The 21,467-nt window shown below is 38.8% G+C and overlaps 1 protein-coding gene across 5 annotated transcripts in view; it reads right to left on the minus strand.

The window, feature by feature from the left end:
- TTC27 (tetratricopeptide repeat domain 27) overlaps positions 1-21,467 on the minus strand; it is a 178,198-nt gene that overhangs the window by 49,706 nt on the left and 107,025 nt on the right. For 4 of the 5 annotated variants that reach the window (XM_036873865.1, XM_036873864.1, XM_036873866.1 and 1 more), the window contains exons 12-13: positions 20,479-20,601; positions 2,135-2,362 (exon numbers count right to left, since the gene is read on the minus strand). In XM_036873865.1, the coding sequence (XP_036729760.1) occupies positions 2,135-2,362; positions 20,479-20,601 (351 nt within the window). The remainder of the gene's footprint in view (positions 1-2,134; positions 2,363-20,478; positions 20,602-21,467) is intronic. The other variant, XM_036873869.1, reaches the window with a different exon arrangement.

Here is a 21,467-nt window from a genome sequence, read left to right on the forward strand (position 1 = left end):
AAGAAGACTGAGAAGGAGTAGCCAGTGAGGCAGGAGGACAATGTTAAGGCTGGACGTTAAGAAGAGACTGTGTGCTTGAGACAACAATTCATGTGCGTGATTTAACTTAGACGCTGGAGACTAAGGGAGGGAATTTATTTTCCCCTCTCCTTATGGCAGCTGTGGTTGGGTAAACTTTAAACAGATAGGCAAGGATATGATACAGTTTTCCATAAAAGTAAAATTTTAGTAACACAATACTGAGTTCTATTTTCTACCAAAAAAAAAGTGTCCAGTGATAATCAAGTCAGTGCAGGGTTTCTCAACCTTGGCACTACTGACATTTTAGCCGGGATAATTCTTTATTGTGGAGGACTGTGCTGAGCATTATGGGATGTTTGGCAGCATCCTTGGTCTCTACCCACTAGATGTCAGTAGTGCACCCCTTCACCTCCCCACCATTGCCAAAGGACCCAGAGACAAAATGGTCCCCAGTTGAGAACTCTGAGATAGAGCAAGTTGTCAACAAAAACCAACTCTATGTTAAGCATTCTTGCTGCGAAATGCAACTGTCAGTTTCTGCTGATATTCTGTACTCCCACCTGTCCTACTCTCTTCTCCAGGCTTCTCACCAGCCCACAGATGAGAAAGATTCTCATTGTATTCACTACCCAGAGCGAGGAAAGTAAGCAATTAGCTCAACCTGTCATAAAAAAAAAAAAATGTGTTCTGATTTTTTTTCAGTGTAAAAGATATGTCCCAAGTCTACCCAGTTCAAAAGTGACCATTTCTGCACACCCTCATTCATTGCAGCACTACTTACAACAGACAAGAGGTAGGAGCAACCCAGTGTCCATCGACAGATGAATGGATAAAATAACTGGTATGTACATACAGTGAAATATCATTCAGTCTTAAAAGAAAGAAAATTCTGACACATGATACAACATGGATGAACCTTGAGGGTGTTATGCTAAGTGAAATACGCCAGTTACAAAAGGACAAATTCTGTATGATCCCACTCATATGAGGTACTTAGAGTAGCCAAATTCATAGAGACAGAAAGTAGAGTGGTTTTTAGTCGTGGGGGGAGAACCGGGAGCTACTGTTTACTAGGTGCAGAGTTTCAGTTCTGCAGGATGAAAAGAGTTGTAGGGATGGGTGGTGGCAATGGCTACACAACAAAGTGAATGTACTTCACACTACTGAACGGTACACTTAGAAATGGTTAACATGGTAAATTTTATGTTACAGGCTTTTTATCACAATTAAAAAACGAACAGACTGCTGGCTCTGGAGTGAGACTGTCTGGGTTCAAATACTGGCAAAGTGTCCAAAGAGGTACTTGGCTCATAGTAAGTACACAGTAAATATTAGTGGCTGATATTAAATTAGTATTATAACTAAAATTATACCAAGTCAGTGTGCATGTTTGTCAGGAGCATGGTTGACAGGTATGTGTGACTTTGGTGACTGGGAAAGCAGTCATAAAGAAAGTCTGGTTAAAAAAAATAACCATTTCTAGGAATAAAACCATTTAACTAACTGAGTACCATTAAATACAAAATAGGTTGATCTCTTTCCCCTCAAAATTAGGTCCTCTCCTGTGGATTTATCTTGCACTTACTTATTTTAAAGATCCAGGTTCCTTTTGCATTATTTTTTTCAAATCTTAAAAAATTTTTAAACATTTAAAAATGCTTCTGTGCATGTAAATACAGACATTTTTTTCCTAAAATGATCAACTACCCATTCTATATGTTACCCTTTTTATATAAAGGTTTTTCTTTCATTATTGACATCAACAATTACTTGCAGAGTCCTTCATTGCCTGTAATTTTGACTCTCATTCACTTCCTTCCTAGTGTATCTACTCAAAATGGAGCCTAACTTTAAAAGCTGTATTTGTGTTAAGGACAGTTAACAGAGAGAAATAACAAAATGAAACAGAAAAGTGAATAACAGAAGCACAAAAGAAAGCGAGTAAGAGAAAAGCAACCTGTCCACTCTTAGTGACAAGCAAGAGGTATTCTAAAGGCTAGGTTCTTAGCTCACAGATGAGCTCCCCAGTCTTCATGAAAGAAAATGGGTATTCATTCAGTAAGTCAAAATCAAAGAAAGGCAAGAGCAGATGAGGCTTTATGAAGTGTCCAACCTGCATGGGATTAATCTTCACCGAGCGTTCGAAGCACTCCACGCATTCTTTAAACTCTTTGCTTCGCAGATGGAGGAGGCCTTTGGAGCGCTGGGCGCGAGCACTGCGGTGCTGAGACAACTCCCAGGCCTGGTCGTAGTAAGAGTGCTCTCGAAGGACATCTCCAAGCAAGCAGTATAGACTTGGTGTTTCTTTTTTCTCCAGCTCTTGCCTGAGGATTTCTTCTGCCTAGAAATAACAACAGAAATAACTAAATTGCTGAATAGTGACAAATGCCTATTTTTTAGCACATATACAATCTTTTATGTCATGTGATCCAAAATTTTATTTTCAAAGTTTGAGATGACCTGCTTATTTCATGCATCTAGGACACAGGCTGAAAAAGAGAGGAACAGTAGAAGATAAATATAGTACAAGTAACAGAGGAACAAGAAGTAAGAGGTGAACACGCTTCACTGGCCTCTGGAATCCTCAAGGAGAGGCACCGAGGAGAGGTTGACTTCCTGATATTGGGGGGGATTCATTTAGCTCCCCTTTTCCCTGCTCCCTGTTCCAGTTGTCACCGCTGTGACCGTTTGTTAGAGCAGAGTCTTCAATTCACCTCCACCCAATAGCAATGAAAAGTATGTTTTCCCTTTTTAAAAATGGTATGCTACAGGAGCCTGGGATCGCTGAAAAATTTATAAAAGAAGGGAGAGGGTACAATTTAATAGGCACTGCTAAACACCTACCTCTTAACCGAACTACATCACACCTCACAGATAAAACCTGCCGGAATTCCCTGGTGGTCCAGTAGTTAGGACTCCGTGCTTCCACTGCAGAGGGCACGGTTCGATCCCCAGTTGGGGAACTAGGATCCTGCATGCCGTGCAGCGTGGCCAAAAAACAAAAAAACAAAACAAAAAACCCCTTGCCAACATGAGATCTATCTGCTTCCAGACAGTCCATTCACTATAGAAATCAAAGACCATCCTCAGTACACGGCTTGGGTATTATTCTCATGTGTCCACAAATCGGATTCACCTTGTCACCCAAGCTAACTCTGTACTTGTGACATATACTACCCCACTTCCCCCACCCATGTCCGTTACCCAACCCCACCCCCATTTCTGATTAATTTCAACAGAGGGCAAGAAGCATGGTAGCAGCTCTACTTTCCACCCTCACACACAAATACTTCCACATAAACAGCAGTGGGGTCACCAAATATGCCAAGACAGCCTTGGCCAAAGTGGATGTAGATATCCAGGAAGCTGTCCTTTGGTAGCTAAAATGGTAGTTTAGACCCCCTAACTTGCGTGGCTGGCAGTCTTAAAGTCTGTATATCTTATTTTCTTTAGGTTCAACATACCTATAATTTAAGTCTTAAGCAGTCTAATTTTTGTGAAATCTTTTAAAAGACGGCTGTGCTTCTAAAAGTGTCTTTGGATGCCGCCTCTTTTGCATTTCTGATACGATATGGGTTATGCAGGTCTTTTAGGCTAGTCTGAAAATGAAACCAGATTCTAAGAGAAAACAATTCCAAGTCCTAAACGGCCAAAATAAACATGAAGTTTTCAAATATAATCCATGTAATTCCTTTATTCACAGATAATACAGCAGTTATTAATTTATCTAACTATAATTCTGTATTCGATATATTGATTTTTCAGTAGGTACATTTCCATATACTTTGTATTCAATATATTTATTTTTACGTATACACGTGTGTGTATTCAACCAAATTGTGCATAACAGATTGTAGCCACAGCAGGATTTTTGCTGAAATGACCTTACAGTGTAGTTGAGGCATTTCTCTTGATAGCATGGCATTGAAACTTGATACCCACACTCTCCCACTTCTGCTTTAAACTGTTAGAGTGGATTCCGTGGTCTGCAATTAAACAATGACCATTACAGTAACTGGGTACAGAAGTGACTGCTGTCAATACACTCCTGCAAAATGTGAAACTTTAGTTTTTTTAAGGAACCTCCATACTGTTCTCCATGGTGGCTGTACCAATTTACATTCCCACCAACAGTGCAAGAGGGTTCCCTTTTCTCCACACCCTCTCCAGCATTTATTGTTTCTAGATTTTTTGATGATGGCCATTCTGAGCGGTGTGAGATGGTATCTCATTGTAGTTTTGATTTGCATTTCTCTAATGATTAATGATGTTGAGCATTCTTTCATGTGTTTGTTGGCAATCTGTATATCTTCTTTGGAGAAATGTCTATTTAGGTCTTCTGCCCATTTTTGGATTGGGTTGTTTGTGTTTTTGATATTGATACCATACGACCCAGCAATCCCACTACTGGGCATATACCCTGAGAAAACCATAATTCAAAAAGAGTCATGTACCGAAATGTTCACTGCAGCTCTATTTACAATAGCCAGGACATGGAAGCAACCTAAGTATCCATCAGGAGATGAATGGATAAAGAAGATGTGGCACATATATACAATGGAATATTACTCAGCCATAAGAAGAAACGAATTTGAGTTATTTGTAGTGAGGTGGATGGACCCAGAGTCTGTCATACAGAATGAAGTAAGTCAGAAAGAGAAAAACAAGTACTGTATGCTAACACATATATACGGAATCTAAAAAAAAAAAAAAAAAAAAAAAATGGTCATGAAGAACCTAGGGGCAGGACAGGAATAAAGATGCAGACCTACTAGACAATGGACTTGAGGACATGGGGAGGGAGGGGGAAGGGTAAGCTGGGACAAAGTGAGAGAGTGGCATGGACATATATACACTACCAAACGTAAAATAGATTGCTAGTGGGAAGCAGCCGAATAGCACAGGGAGATCAGCTCAGTGCTTTGTGACCACCTAGAGGGGTGGGATAGGGAGGGTGGGAGGGAGGGAGACGCAAGAGGGAAGAGATATGGGGACATATGTATAACTGATTCACCTTGTTATAAAGCAGAAACTAACACACCATTGTAAAGCAATTATACTCCAATAAAGATGTTAAAAAAAAAAAAGTGAAACTTTGTGATTGGTTATCTGATCTGGTTGGAGTTGAAGACAATGAGGATCCAGTGATCAGGACAGGGTTTAAGGTCAGTAGTCCATGACCTCCAGTGATGAAAGGATTACTTAAATTATCACCTGCGGTAACTTAGAATGAAGCACCGATCTAATGCAAGGCTTCTGCAGTTTGAGTGACAGGGCATTGTGAGAGAGCGCAAGACTGTGAGGTAGGTCAGCTGCTCCTAAATTCACTGGACAGCTCAAAAAAAGAAAATGACACTCAGTGTTTTAAATCCTCAAGGCCAGAGAACCAGGGAATTTCTATAATTTCCTAAAAGAATTTGTTTTCCTTGTAGCTGCCAAGCTGGTACAGCCAAAAATCAGATGCAGGCATTGCTCTTGCAGGATTGCTGAATTACAATACAGGATAAATTCAGTTTCACTAGTTCTATGTGAAAGTTAGGGCATTTGACTGGGTTAATCAAATATGCTTTACTCATTCATTTTATTTCCTCTATTGCCTCTTAGCTACACATCATTTTATTAAATTTTCATGATTGCTCTAGGGCTACTCATGTGCATCTTCAATTTATCTAAGTTCATTTAGAGTTAATATTGTATCACCTCACCTTTCTCATGTCACAAGTGGCGTTCCTAAATTTCTGTTCCACAGAAACGAGAGATAAATAAACGACTGCTATTGTTTTAAGCCACTATGTTTTGATGTGGTTTGTTATATACCAGTAATAACTGCAACAGTTGTTTAAAGCGAGAGGGTTACTCTAGTGCCAGTTACTTCATCATGGCCAGGAGAAGAGGGCACTGATTATAAAAGAGCAAGACCCAAGAATTTAAGTGGGGACATTTGGGATGATTCAGATAACAGAAAACCCCCAGATTCTGTGCAGTTTCCTAAGCCAGCAGAGGCAACCCTCCCCTATCTGATAAGACTAGTGCTACCTTGCTTAAGGACAGTGTAACAACTACACCTCAAGGAGTTACCTTGCAAGAGAATGCCAATTCTCTCCTATTACCTAACCTCTCCCACCCCTCATTGCCTCCAGACATGTAAATGGGTTTATACACAAAAAGAACTGCAAGATTTTCTTACTTTCTAGAGAGAAAACCTTGGGACCATGTGGAAAAAGATTCTAAGGGAGCTAGACCATAGACAAAGAGGATCATAATTTTAAATCAGCTTAATGTAGATACTCATCAGAAAATTTTGATTCACGGTTCTAACTCAAGCAGCTGGGGATGGTTCCAAACTATTTGCTCAACTACTTGACTAAAACCTAGACTCAAACATGGCCAAAACTAAGGCTGAGATGCCAAAAATTCCTTGGTGTAATATGGAAGAAAGAATCCAACAACTTAGAAGAAAAGGCTGTTGTTAATTTATCATTTGCAACCTGTCACCCACCCTACCTGTGTCCCCCATTAAGGCCAAGGGGATACTCCTTTCACCTTGACTTTGAGAAATACATTGTACCTGGGAGTACCAGCATTTTGAAAAGTGCTATAGTAGATATCCTATGTAAGCTGGGGGTAAAGCCGAGAGGTCCTTCTGTTAAATGAGCTTCCTGATTTCAATGGGGATGATCAGAAGCCAAGGTAGTAGAGACTTGCTGATAGCACTTAACCCCTGGAAGCAAGATGAACATAGTTCTTTGTAACAGGCACAGCCAGAGTGATAAGTAGAATGGTGTGACTAGCATGGATCATAGGTGATGGCCAACTGATCATAAAGATTTTTAACCAAATTAGATAAACAGCCAACTAAGTACAACTTGATCTATGTAAGACTTAAAAAAAAAAAAATCTAGATATGGAGACCAGATGTCTGACCTGAATCACCAGGCTGAAACGCTGTCTCTCACCCAATTCCTATCCCTGAGTCACTTCACAGACTCAGAGCCTCTTATAAGCAAACAAATAAATAAGCAAGCAACCCAATACTGGTGAGAAAGGACCCTGTGATAACATAACAAGTATATATCACAATTCTTCTTCCCTAAATAAGTAATTATAACCATTTACCAGGTAACTGTATCCTGGGGAAAAAGAAATACCTCCTCTTTTCAGGGTTGATTAGCTCTTAGTTACTGCTAATCCCCGGGGACCCAGAATATCACCATGTTGAGTTAGTGGGTTTATGGGAGATACTAAGCCTACCACGGGATGGACTAAGTCCCGAACCCACCCGGTGGTTACTTCCCTAGTTGAATACAGAGGTGAATTACATACATCCAGCAACAAGCAGAGTCCACAGTGAGTGCTACTTCGGAATAAAGGGCCAAGCGAAAGCCTCTGAAGCTGCTTCTCCCCATTAAAAGAGAAAATCCAAAGCAACACCTCATATCTATGTAAACCACAGACATGTGTGCCGCTATCAAAAACCTGAGAGACACTGCAAAGTGTGTGTGTTTGTATGTGTGTGCATGGGCCGTTTAACCTACCCATTTAAATTGAGAACACAGACGGGTCCTGGAAAACGTCATAGATTATTATAAACTTAATGTAATGGTGCTCTAATTATAGCTACTGTTCCAGACATGATCTCTTTACTGTAGCAAATAATCACAGCCCCTGACATATGCTAAGCAGGTACTGATACAGCAAATACATTTTTCTCTACCCAATAACCAGGCAACATCAAATGCAGTGGGCTTTAACTAGCACAGAGAGAAGTAGACTTTCCCTGGCTTTACTCAGAATTACATAGACTTATGGTATAATTCAGTCTGCAAGGACCTTGATTGTCTCACCATCCCATTAGACCTTACCAGTCTTGATGACATCATGCTAATAAAAGTCAAGAAACTAAAATAAAAAATTATATGCCAATGTCAACCAAAAACCAATTGGAAATTACATACTCTTGTCACTGTAACTTGTTATTAGGAAAATTTTCAGTTTATAAAAATTCATTTTATACGTTCCTTAGAAGGAACTCATCTATTAAATAAAGCAAGATATGTAAAATAAATGTTTATGTGTTATTTTTGTTATTATTTCTAGTTATTTTTGTTCTTATATGCCCTAAGAATGCTTCAATATCTAAACCTCTTTTGAAGAAACTGTACGTTTCCCCCAAATCAGAAATTCTTCTTTACATATATAACACAATCTATAAAATACTCTGTGTCTGGGAATTCCCTGGCAGTCCAGTGGGTTTGATCCCTGGTCGGGAAACTAAGATCCAAAAAACTGGCCAAAAAAAGAGTAATTAATTAATTAATTGTATTAAAAAATACAATACTCTGGGCCTATTAGTAGTTTGTCACTTTCCAAATAAGTAAACTCCCAAGTAAAAGGACTAAACCACTGCATAGTCATATGTACCAGATCATGCTATGTACTTGCTTAAGCTGGGAACTACGTTTCCTAAAATCCCTTTCCCTTCTGATTTCATGTTAGAGTTGGTCAGAAGGGAAACTTGCTAAGGATTTGAAAGGCAGAAGTAAAGCAACAAACATCCTTTACTCTTGGAAGGTTGTCATGGTTAAATATGACATCAAACAAGAGGCAGAGATGTCCTGCAGATCCCAGCTTGACCATGCTCTATGGGCCATCTTGTCTTTCCACTTGCTGGCCCTGCCAACCAACAGCAACCCCAGGCCCACCATAAGACACTTCACTTTGGACCCACAGAGCTTGTAGCTACAGAGATCCAACAGCTTTCCACAGACCTCTCCACAAGTTCCTTCTTCATCCTCCCATTTCAATGGCTGGAAGTACATGGCTTCCCAGATTCCCCTGTAAGTTCTGACTGATGCACTTGTGCCAATGCTTCAAGTGTATCGTTAAATGATTCTTTCCCTGATCCTCTTACTCCCTCTTTCACTTCTTCATTTTCCTTCCCACATTTGTGTAATATCTAATTCTTTTAGCAAACCTCTATTCCCCAAAATACTCAAAGTGGCTCTGCTTTCACAAACAAAACCTGAATGATAAAATCTTTTTTTTCATTTTTCCTTTTAAATGCCTTACGTGTCCTTCCATCTGACAGTATTTACAGACTAGTTTTTATTCAGCACATTATTAAATGCATTATCTCACTTAATCTCTGTAATAATTCTGAGAGGTAGATATTAATATGCCCATTTTTAAGACAAAGAAATACAAGTTTAGATTCCTTGATCAACTGGTAAGCCCAACACCAAAAAATACTAAGTTGAAAAACAGGACCTTGATTTCAGGTTCAATACTTTTCCTATTTTCACATCAGCAAAAATGGTGGTATAAGGATCTCTAAAATTTCCCTGCACCACAAAAGCAACAAAGAAAACTGGAAAAAGTGTTACTTTTTCAGAACTCTGGAAATTAATCAAAGATTTGAAATAACCCAGGGAGTGTTTATTCAAGAAAATGATAAAACTCTTGGTAAGAACAGCAAGCTTTGTGTCATTTTAACATGTACCATTCCTATTCCCTCTTCTCCAGTTCTGCACTAGCCTTGAAAACCAACAGCATATTATCATGGGAAAATTATCAGCCAAGCAGCCACCAGAGGGAACAAAATGGGTTTGGAGCTCCTCTGAACTTTCATTCCCAGAAAATTGTCTGGTGCTTCCCTGGAAGAGCCCACTTGCAAAGCTGTCTTTATTTAACCTAACTCTGAACTTGTCCAGTGACGACCCTTTGTCAAAAACAATTAGAGACAATTGATTAATTCTGCAGCTGCCTGAGGTAGTAACAGCTGGGGCAAACAATAGGCTATACAAGACACTTAAAGGAAAATAAGGGAATGAGATATACATAAGGGCTTTGAAAAATTCCACCATATTGGTGGGAATCTAGAAGTCCATGCATTTGTAGGGCTGTGCACATGTTCAGGAAAGACCTGAGGAGGCCTTATGCTCTCACCTCAGGCTGACCCTGAGGCTTTGCACAAGCAGTTAGTGAATGCTAAGGCAGAGGTGTCAACTGCCTGGCTGAGTGTTGAAAGCACACCCCAACACACACACACCCAGAGACCACCAGCAAAGACTGGGAGACTTCTTAATTTAGGCATTTAAGGAATTTTCTGTCCAATCATTAGCTGACCATTAAGCTAACCAATCTGAGACTACACAAAGAAACAAGAAAGTATGGCCCTTACATGGGAAAAAAAAGTAGAAACCATCCCTGAGGATGTCCATATGATGGACTTAAAGACACTTAAAATCTGCTATTTTAAATAATGCCTAGTACAAGGACTAAGAAAGTAACTCAAAAAGAAAAAAAAGTAAAAGAAATGACAACGGAATTAAAATGGTATACTAGAAATAGAAAACATCCATTTAGCCAAAAAGAAGGCAGTAATGGGGAAATAAAAAAGACATACAACATATAGAAAACAACAAAATGACCAACATACATCCTACACTATCAGTAATTAAATTAAATGTAAAGGGATTAAATACTCCAATCAAAGGCAAGATTGGCAGAAAGGATTTTAAAATTATGATTCAACTAAATGCTGTCTACAAGGGACACACTTTAGATTCAGGCATAAAAACAGATTGAAAATTTTTAAAAAATAAAAAGGAAGATGACACATCATGGAAACAGTAACCAAAAGAAAGCTGGAGTGGCTATACTAATATAAGACAAAATACACCTTAAGACAAAAATTGTTACTAGAACAAAGAAAGGCATATTTTAATGATAAGTATTCACTCCATCAAGAAGATAGAATAGTTACGAGTATATTAATATACTCACCTAACAACAGAGCCCCAAATTACATGAAGCAAAAACTGACAGATTTGAAGGGAGAAATACAAATTCAACAATAATATTGGAGACTTCAATATCGAACTTTCAATAATGAATAGAACAACTACACAGAAGACAGAAATAGAAGACTTGAACAATGCTATAAACCAACTAGACCAAACAGACACTTAAAGGACACTCTGTCCAACAACAGTGGAATACACATTCTTCTCAAGTGCACACAGAACATTCTCCAGAAGATATACTAGATGTTAGGTCATAAAATGTCTCAATAAATCTGAAAGTGTAGAAGTCACACAAAGTATATTCTCCAACTACAATGGGACGAAATTAGAAATCAGTAACAAAGAAATTTGAGAAATTCACAAATATGTGGAAATTAAACAACACACTGTTAAATAAACAGTAAGTCAAAAAAAATCACAGGGAAATTGAAAACACTCTGAGATAAATGGAAACAAATATATAATATGCCAAAACTTATGGGATGCAGTGAAAGCAGTGCTTAGAGGAAAATTTATAGTTATAAATGCCTATATATCAATAATAAATAATATCAATTCTGGGTATTTTATCCACTGGAAGATGGGTCTGGAGGGCCAGAGTGGGGCAGCTTCCAGAAGAAGGTAAGAAACACTAGAGCAGTGACTCTGCTTAGTCTAAATTGGCCTCTTTTTTCCTCAAATTCCTATCCCACGTTTCTTTAGATAAGTCAATTCTTTCTCCTTGAGCACTTACACCTCTTCATCTTGCCGACAGACTTATCTTCCCCAAGGGCAATGCTTGCAGGCAATATATTTGCTCTCTTCAATTAGTCACACCCTCAGCCTTCCTCACTCTCTCCAAAATGCTCTATTTTCTCTTCCCTCCTCCACTTATCCACTCAATTTATATAATTTATTACCAAATAAAGAACTACAAAAGATGTGCCCAGTGAACATAAATAAAGCATAAGGGCTTGTAATATCACTTTTGCAGTGTCAAAATGTGGGTGGTCAGAAATCTTCACAGAATGTGAAAAGCTTTGGTATTTCTGGCTTCCCTACTGGAAAACACAGATGTATGTTCTTACACAATACAAGAAATTTGTCATCTTAACATCTATGAAGTAGGATAAAAATACATTCCCAAACATGCAAAGGCATACTTCAAGTGGCAAATGGCTGCAGTGAACCTGGGGTGCCTACAGGAACCTGCAAACCCCAAAGACCATTCCCTTACCCACACATATATACATATCTTTATATCTATTTTATTTTGTAATTCCACACAACTAATTACTATTCTTAATACAACTTTACAGCAATGACTAGGCACAGTGAATCTCAGCATAAAATTAAGTCAGCCAAGACTTACACAGAACCTTATGAATTATGGCTGGAATAACACTCTCCTTACTTTACCAGGAAAACCTGCAGTGCTTAGAGCAAGGGTTACTCACTCAAATGCCCAGAGATTCTTGCCAATTATTGAAAATGAATAAAGTAGGCTGGCAATTGAACATACAAAGGAAGGAGCCACTCCTCAACTCCAGCCAGTTCGCACAATAATATGGGAATTTGCCCCAATGTTTCCACATCATTTGATTCTATAAGAGAAGAAATCTAGAATTTTAGATGAAATTGCCTGAAAATGCTTACTCTAATTTTTTTCCAAAACACTATGTAAGCCAAACAAAATACCTCTTGCAACTTTAGATTTAGAAAATTAAGCTCCCACCCTACAGTGGACATCAATTGCTCTTTTTCCTGCTCAGCATCCATTCCCTGATCTTCTGATTACAGAACTCCTCTTCCCTGAGGGGAAACCATTCCATGTGGTACAGGTAGGGCCTATCAGAGGCAAGGGCACATGCCTTGGGCAGTTCAGAACTTTTCTGTTACAGCCATGGAATTGACTGTATTTTTCCACTGGGATGACTAACCTTGAGCTTCCAGGGGCCATCTTGTCTGGCTCTTGGAGAGATAACATCATCTCAGCCCCTGGATACGGCTATCATGATGGGTCTACTAGAATTTTCAGTTGCATGAACCTATAAATTCCTTTTTTTGCCTAAGCTAGTATACGTTAGTTCTCTTACAACCAAAAGAGTCCTAACATGTCCCTAGAAAACTGTGTTGCATAATCCATTCTATAGACTTCCAACAATAAGAAGATCTGTGAGGGACTTCCCTGGTGGCGCAGTGGTTAAGAATCCACCTGCCAGTGCAAGGGACACAGGTTCGAGCCCTGGTCTGGGAAGATCCCACATGCCGCGGAGCAACTAAGCCCCTGTGCCACGACTGTTGAGACTGAGCTCTACAGCCCGCGAGCCACAACTACTGAGCCTGCATGCCACAACTACTGAAGCCCGCACGCCTAGAGCCTGTGCTTCGCAACAAGAGAAGCCACTGCAATGAGAAGCCCGCACACCACAATGAAGAGTAGCCCCCGCTCGCCGCACCTAGAGAAAGCCCGCGCGCAGCAGTGAAGACCCAACTCAGCCAAATAAATAAATAAATAACAAATTTATATCCAAAAATTAAGATGAAGAATTAGATGTGAAATGTACCTAGCATTTTGTCAGGCACACAGTAAGCCCTAAACTAATGTTTGTGTTTTTTTCTCAATCCCTCCACTGGAAAACCAGATTGGAAAGCAAGATGCTTGAGGCTTCACTACTAGGAAGAAGGAAAGGAACTTGAAACAGCTTCTAGAAACATTAAAATTTTCTATAAGTAATCTTACTAGTCAACTGTGTACAGTTTCTCCAAAGATAGAAGAATTACTGTTGTCAACTGTTAAACAGGTGTTTATGTACCCAGGTGTTCATGTAACAGACTGGAGGAAGTAAGGACAAAGGGGAAAAGTACTGATGCTACAGGGGTAAAGCTGAATTTTTCCACTCAAGGCTGATTTCAACCAAACATCGGTTTTTTATGAAAATGTGTAGAATCACAGGAGGAGGCCCTGGAGATCTCAGAGAAAGAATCTGTACAAGATACAAACTGAGTAGACTGTTGCTTTATAGAAGGATAGCAGAGGGAGAAATATTTTGCTGGCCAAACAGAACTTGGAATCTACACACTTCCATCTTAGCATCTGTCAAACTATACTAAAGTATTCTGCTCACAGATATCTGCACTATCAGACTATAAGCTCCTCGGAGGTAAATTTTTTTTTCTCTCTCATCTTTGGAATACCATTGCCCAGCACACAGCAGGTACTCTATAAATGTTGGATGAATTCAACTGAAACTAACACTGAAATCACAAAGGGCTTCAGATTCTAAAGAGAGACATAAAATATTTTTCCTACTGAGAACAAAGGGAGAACATTTTGGGGACATGCTCTGTCTGACATCAACACTGAGCATGACTAAATTAGGACTGATCTAACAACAAGTTAGTCCTAGCAAACAGAGAGGTCATACAGCAGAATGTGAATTTCACAGGCCTTTCTCACCCAAGTGATCACATCTAAGAAGTGAGTCTCGTTAGGACTAAAAATACCGAGGAGCAAAACTGACAGCCTGAGTTCCGTACCCTGGTGATGTACCTTTTGATCAAACAGTCCAGTGTTGAGAGGTAACTGAGAATTTTAGATATATGCAAGAAAAAAGTTAATATAGTAAAAAATATGCCATACTGGGACTCACATTTATGAAGGTATATTTTTCTAAAAGCTGTTATATGGGATATTCAGGTTTGAAGCAGGGACCCTACCCTAAGCACACTAGGATTCCAGGAAGCACCCCGTTAGAGACAAGGCCCTTGGTTTGGGGTAAAGAATATGGGTGAAAGCTCAGTTCAGTATCTAATAAAAAAAAAATAAAACATTTCAGGAAAATTATTCCTACTTGAGTCAGAAGGAATTATCAAAACAAACTGCCCTTCTTGGCTGCGATTTGGGCCTCAATTTTGTGAATGAGCGGAAGGAATTAAAAATTCTAATGTGTGATAAGAGTGGCCCTCATCTGACACTGCATCTGGTCAGTATGTAGGTAGGGGAATTGGTAGACCAACAACTACAGGAAGCTCTCCTGGCAAAAAAATGAAGGTGGGGAAATGAGCTCTAGACCCAGAGATGGTACTAATTATAACAAGTGCATTTCAGGACTACAGAAATGACAGAATTAGGCTTAACAACTAGAGGTTTGCTCCAAGGGGACCAAAAAATGGCAGGCTAAGAATTTAAAGTCGTACTATGAATTAGATTTGGCCATCTGACAATAGCTTCAGGTTTTTAAATGTGTGTGTGTGTGTGTGTGTGTGTGTGTGTGTTTTGCGTACAGCTCAAACAACTTTGGGCATAGTCTAACTCAGTCTTTTCCTCTGAAGCACAGAGGAAAATGGATTCTAATTTTTACTACTGCAGAGACTGGTTCTCAAAAACAGGGAGCTGGACCACTGGAAAGGTGCTCTACTGACCTTGACACAGTGAATGGGATGAGAGGGCAGAACTAAGAGAGCACCAAAGAACCTTGTACTCTTATGGCTGTCACATACAATCCTTCTAGCAGAAAGGCAGTTTATCCCTAGCCTACATTCTTGTTCTGTGAGCGGCAACTGAGAGGTGAAAAGTACAAAACACTTCATCTCACCCAAGTCGCTCACTCCCGTTTTCCATGGGGTGATGCCTAGTCTTATTCACTCTCTGACTGAGCCAACTATTCACTAATTGCTCTTTACATTTACGTGTGTAACTGTACCACGCTCTGGCTTGATTTTTCAAAGGATACCTGCCAACATAAATATTCCAGGTCCAAGATAAAACAGAATAATTAAAAACAGCCCTTGTTATCCAATTAGCTGATCATCTCCTATTTGTACACCAAGTTACATTTTCAGTTGTTTTGCCTATCTTCCTCATTCAAGTGAACACAGCAGGTTTTAACTTACAAATTGACCATCAAATTTTAAGGGATTTACAACAATCAGGATGGGGGGCAGGTGTTGGGGAAGCAGTGTGGGCTTTAGAGGAAAGGAAGGTCTGAGCTTGGATTCCAAAATCTGCCACTTACTAAGGCTAATCAGTAGAGTGGCAAAAACAATTCATACTTTGTAGGTTGTTACAAATATTAAATGACAGTGACAAAATAATTCTATAAAGAATGTAGTACATAAAAGGCTCTCAAAATTGCATTACATAATAACAGCACGCTCACAGTATCTTAGCATCTGCAGGGCAAAAATAAAAGTTCTTGAAGGCTCCTCTTTCTATTCCTAAAATTAAAAGGTTGAAATGGGAGGGGTGAGATCTCATAATTTGTTTTTGGAGAGAAAATATATAGCAGGGGTTGGAGAGGTATCTTTCACCACATGTAAAGTCCATAAGGAGTGTCTACTTGGAGATTTGCTTCAATGCAATCACTATTCTACGAACACCTACTAGTCATTCATTCAGCAAATATATTTAAGTTCTCCCTAGGCTCCGGGCCTGCGGTAAGTGTTGGCGAGACAGCTATAAATAATATAGACACAAGTCTGGTTCTTAAACAGCTTACAGCTTAGCAGGTGAGCTAAGCCAGTACATGAAGGATAAGAGCACTGTTGGGTGTTGGAGGAGCACACAGGAGAATATCACCAAATCTTCAAGGGAGATTTCAGGGAAAGTTCACTGTAGGAAGCAATCACCAAAGAGACATCTGAAGAATAAGGAGTGAGCTGAAGGAGGACAAGTTCTAGACAGACAATAGCATGTGCAAAGGTTCTGAGGTCAAACAATGCTGAAAAATCAAGAATTACAAGTAGTTTAGTCCTACCAGAACTTTGGGCACAACCTGGATGAGTGAGTACAAAGGGGGACAAAGCAGAGATAAAAGAGTAGGTAGGGACTTCCCTGGTGGTCCAGGGGCTAAGACTCGGTGCTCCCAATGCAGGAAGCCCGGGTTTGATCCCTGGTCAGGGAACTGGATCCCGCATGCCGCAACTAAGATCCCACATGTGGCGACAAAGACCCCGCGCATGCCACAGCTAAGAGCCGGCGCTGCCAAAATAAATAAATTTTTTTTTTTTAAAGAGTAGGTAGACAATGCAGTTAGCAAGGTAAGCAGGAGTCAGATCATGAGGTAAAGACCATTCACCCTAAAGAGCTCTGAGTTAATCCTGGAGACACAGGGAAGTTCCTGAAGAGTCAGAACAACATGATCAGATTTGCCTTTTAGGAAGCATGCTCGACTGTAGTGTGAGAAAAGAACACGTGAGAACTCTCTTAAATCATATAAAGAAACTATCTTAGAAGGAAAAAACCCCAAAACCCCAACCAAATGTTAAAAAGAATCTCAGCTGTTTTAGAAATAAAAGATTTACTTGGCAATTTAAAGGAAAAAAATGTTAAAGCCCAAAGGCTACAATGATCTGCAACTGTAGCATAATGAAAGATAAGGCTCTGCATCTCAGGTAAGCCTTGTTTCCTAGAAACAAGAGAAAATAAGAGAGGTCCCAAACTGAATCTCTCCACTTCCTTCCCCCCTGCCCTCTCCAGGCAGCTTACGCCTGCTCAGTCTTTGTCTTTTCACTTATGGACCCAATTTGAGCAACAAAATAAAAATTTTGTTATAGAAAAGCCTTGGGGAAACTGCAGTAAGTGTGCCAAATAGCTTTAAAAAATTAAATGCTAGCAGATGAGAACCAGTCCTGACCCCAAGGTCAAGCAATATTAATCTTAGCTATTTTGCCAGTGGTCATTAAATAACGAGAATTTCTGTAGTTAGTTTCTAAATTGGAAAGTCTGAGATCTTACTAGTGGGGTGCAAACATGAGCACCAGAGCACAATAATTAGACTTAGATACTCTTCCGAATTTGCCTTTTAAAAATAAATTATGCCATTAAGCACTAAATGCAAGGATTAAAATTTCACAAACTTCTACTTAAATCAAAATGTGGTGACAACTACTGGCACACAACCAAATACTAAAAGAATCTTAGCTGTTTTAGAAATAAAACATTTGCTTCCAACTTGATGCAAACGTTTTCAGGGTCTATGATTAAGCTGATCTGTAAATACAGCATAAGAAAAACAGGTAAGGGAAGTCTTTTATGTGGCAAATAAAAAGCTAAAATCAAGATTTTGAAGGATGTTTGGCTGTAACTCACAAAAGACTTGAGACAAAGTAAATGACTATACATTCCTAAAAATTAAAATATGCACATTTTATAGAGTGATTAAAAACGTAGGAATTTATCATTACTATAAGACATTTCTCACAAGGTTATGTGCAAATTTAAAAAATTATAATACCACAACTACTTTAGGAAACATAGTCAAATCCATTCCATAGTCCATCCATCCAAAGAATGGACTCATTATATTTTTTCTTTTACAATAAGAGAAAGTCTCTACTTTCCATACTTTCTAAAAATAATTAAATAAATTTAATATTTCAAAATGTGCTTTGGGTATTTGTGATTCACCAACTTGCTTAATTATTTCAAAAATCACTATTTCAAAAACTTCCATATTTTTATATACAGTTATTATTTATTTGTTCACTGACCGATGTAAAGAATGATGCAATGGGAACTATATCAATGGTATCTTGGGAGTCAAGATACCATTCATTCATCCATTCATTTCTTTGTTAAACAAATATCTGAGTACTACCTGTGTGCCAGACAATGGGCACTAAAAAAAATACTTAAGTCCCTGAAGAAACATAATACTATATTTCATCAAATTTGAGATGCCATCAATTGTAAGACTAACTCTTAACTAATAAAGAAAAAACGCTTTCAATTAAATTATGACACAATGCCTTAGATGAATCGCATCAGCCTCTCAGTGCTTTGATATTTTTTAAATCTATTCAGAAAAATTTGGCAATTTTTCCTGCCTTCAATACACTGCTTGACATTTTAAATGGCAACCATTTTTTCACAGATCTCAGTACAAAACACAGCTTCATTTACTTTGGGATGTCTTCCTTACTTGGCTCCCATAAAGCATTTAGTTGTTATTAAAGAAAAGTAAATGGAACTGTGATGATTTTGCCAATGGCACATGTTTACTTCACTAATGTTAAATTCACATCTCTTGACTTTGTTTTGGTCCTTTACTGTGTGTTCCATAACTTTGTGTTTCAGTACCATATCCTAATGGAATCTTTTTGAAGGTATCTTAAATGGCAATTAAACCCAACATATGTAGAGCTGACACTGTGTACATAACTCAATTGAAACGATGATACTAAATATAGCTACAACTAAACCTGTACAAGCACAAGCAATTACAACCTGGCCAAATGGCCACCTGACCGGCAGCGACTGACAGATGCCATCAAGCGATAGATACATTCCAAACTCAAAGACGGTAAATGTGAAAAACATTATTTCTTAGAATCAGTAATAGCAGCAAACACTCACACAGCACTATGAGGAAAGCGCCATTCTGTGTAGTTTACATACATTATGTCACGAAAACCTGTAAGGTAGACAGATTATGTGCCTCTAGATGAGGAAACTGAGGCTTGGGGGCTGGGGGGTGTTTGAGTAACCTGCCCCAATATCACAAAGCTAGCACGTGCCAAGGCTAGCTTTTGAATCCAGGCAGTCTGGGCTATGCTTCTAACCACTACGTCATGTGGTCTCTTAAGTTATTAATCAATAACTAGCTTTGCAACCTAACCTGAATCGTTAAAGACTCCTTTCCTTACCTGGAAAAGGAGGAAAATGGAATGGATGATTATGGAGCCCTTTCCCAGGATGAAAATATTATAATTCTATAATCTTCTATAGTAAAATGTTATCACCATGGTAGTCTCTCCTTAACCCAATACAATTCAAAGACCTTCACTGACAGTGATTAGTGAAAGGAACGTAACTTCTACTATTAGTCTAAAATACACACACTTAGAAAGGTATTAAGAAACAGACACACACGTACCACCATTTCTCTTTTTCAGGGTGACGGCAAAAGGCTGACTGTAGACACAAATGATCCAATTTGTAGGTTTTACTCTGCCTGTGTACTACATTTATGATAGAAATTTAGCCATTTAAAATTTTAATCCAAAATTAACAAATGATTTCAACGTGTCCATTGAACATACACACACTGCGTAGTCCTTTATTCTTTAAAAATTCTTTTCATTTATGAGGGAAAAAACAATAGATTAATAACAGATGCAAATATGGCAACATTTTCTCTCTTGACCCAACTTAAGGGTGGAATTAAATGTGCATTACACACTTGACAACTCTTCTGCCCCAAGTCAGGGTGGGTTGTCACACCCTTTGGATTTTCTACAGGCCAAGCCAGCTGCCCTCCCTCTTAGGTAACCTTCCTTCAGACCCACAGCCTCTGATCATAAGGCAACACAGTGGTGCTTAAAATCATTCCTAATAGTTCATTTTGAAGTTGTCTACAGAAGGAGAGTTAATAAAGGAAAGAGATCACAAGGTGCAATGTGTTTAAAGCTTTCATTATTTATTCACAAAGAGCAAATACTGTATCAGTTTTGGGCCTTGCTTTTCTCTTTTATATACACATACACATACAGACAAAATAATTTGCCCCAACGGAAATAGAGAAAACATTAAAAAGATTTCTGGGGAAAAAAGTGAAAAAAGGAATATAAGTGAACTGTTGGCAAAAGTAGGCTTAAAAAACAAAACAAGTGAGAAGACGCTCAAAGATGAAAGGCCCTGGCCAGTACACAGAATTTTACTATTACATACCTTTCCATGCTGCCCAGCTCTTTCATAACAAATGACAACATCTTCCCACATTTCTAGCTTCTCAAATATCTGAAGGGCTGAACTGGTACATCCCAACTCAAAGAGTAAACTTGCAAGCTGGCGCTAGAAAATCAAGTTAAAATAATGAATAATCCTTTACACAAAGACAGATTCCTGTTCCACTTGTAGGTATATCCAATCCGCCATTTTAAGCATCTGCTTACTGTATTAAATGCCTAATTTCTATAATTCAACCTCTACTAATTAGAAATTTGCAATCATTCAATACTTACCTTTACTTTAGCAAGCCTCTTTAGAGGGGGTAAGGAATTAAAAAACAATATAGGAACTGTTCAAAACACTCAATATATCAATTTTTTCCCAAGAATTCAGAACTTAAAAGGCAAAATCTGTATTTCTTCATTACCTAGAGATTCTATATACGACAATCTGTTGTAAAGCTGATATCCAATAAATCAATTTTTAAAACTCTAGTTAGAATGGCCATTATCAGAAAGACAAGAGATAAGTGTTGCTGAGGGCGTGGAGAAAAGGGAACTCTTGTGCACTGTTGGTGGGAATGTAAACTGGTGTAGCCACTACAGAAAACTGTATGGAGGTTCCTCAGGAAACTGAAAATAGAACTACCATATGATCCAGTAATTCCACTTCTGGGCATATAGCTGAGGAAAATGAAAACACTAATTTATTTTAAGCACATCCTAAAAAACTTAGCTACTAATTTCCCAGTCCTTGGCAGATAAAAGGGTGCAAATTGTGGTAAGGTGAGTGAAGGTTAAATATATTCAAAAATAAACATACTGTATATTATAAGTGGTCTAACCTGCAGGAATAGAAAAACAATATTAAAAAGGTTTAGGGCTTCCCTGGTGGCGCAGTGGTTGGGAGTCTGCCTGCCAGTGCGGGGGACACGGGTTCGAGCCCTGGTCTGGGGGGATCCCACATGCCGCAGAACGGCTGGGCCCGTG

The sequence above is a fragment of the Balaenoptera musculus genome, chromosome 13 (genome assembly GCF_009873245.2).
Source record: "Balaenoptera musculus isolate JJ_BM4_2016_0621 chromosome 13, mBalMus1.pri.v3, whole genome shotgun sequence".
Classification (NCBI taxonomy): domain Eukaryota; kingdom Metazoa; phylum Chordata; class Mammalia; order Artiodactyla; family Balaenopteridae; genus Balaenoptera; species Balaenoptera musculus.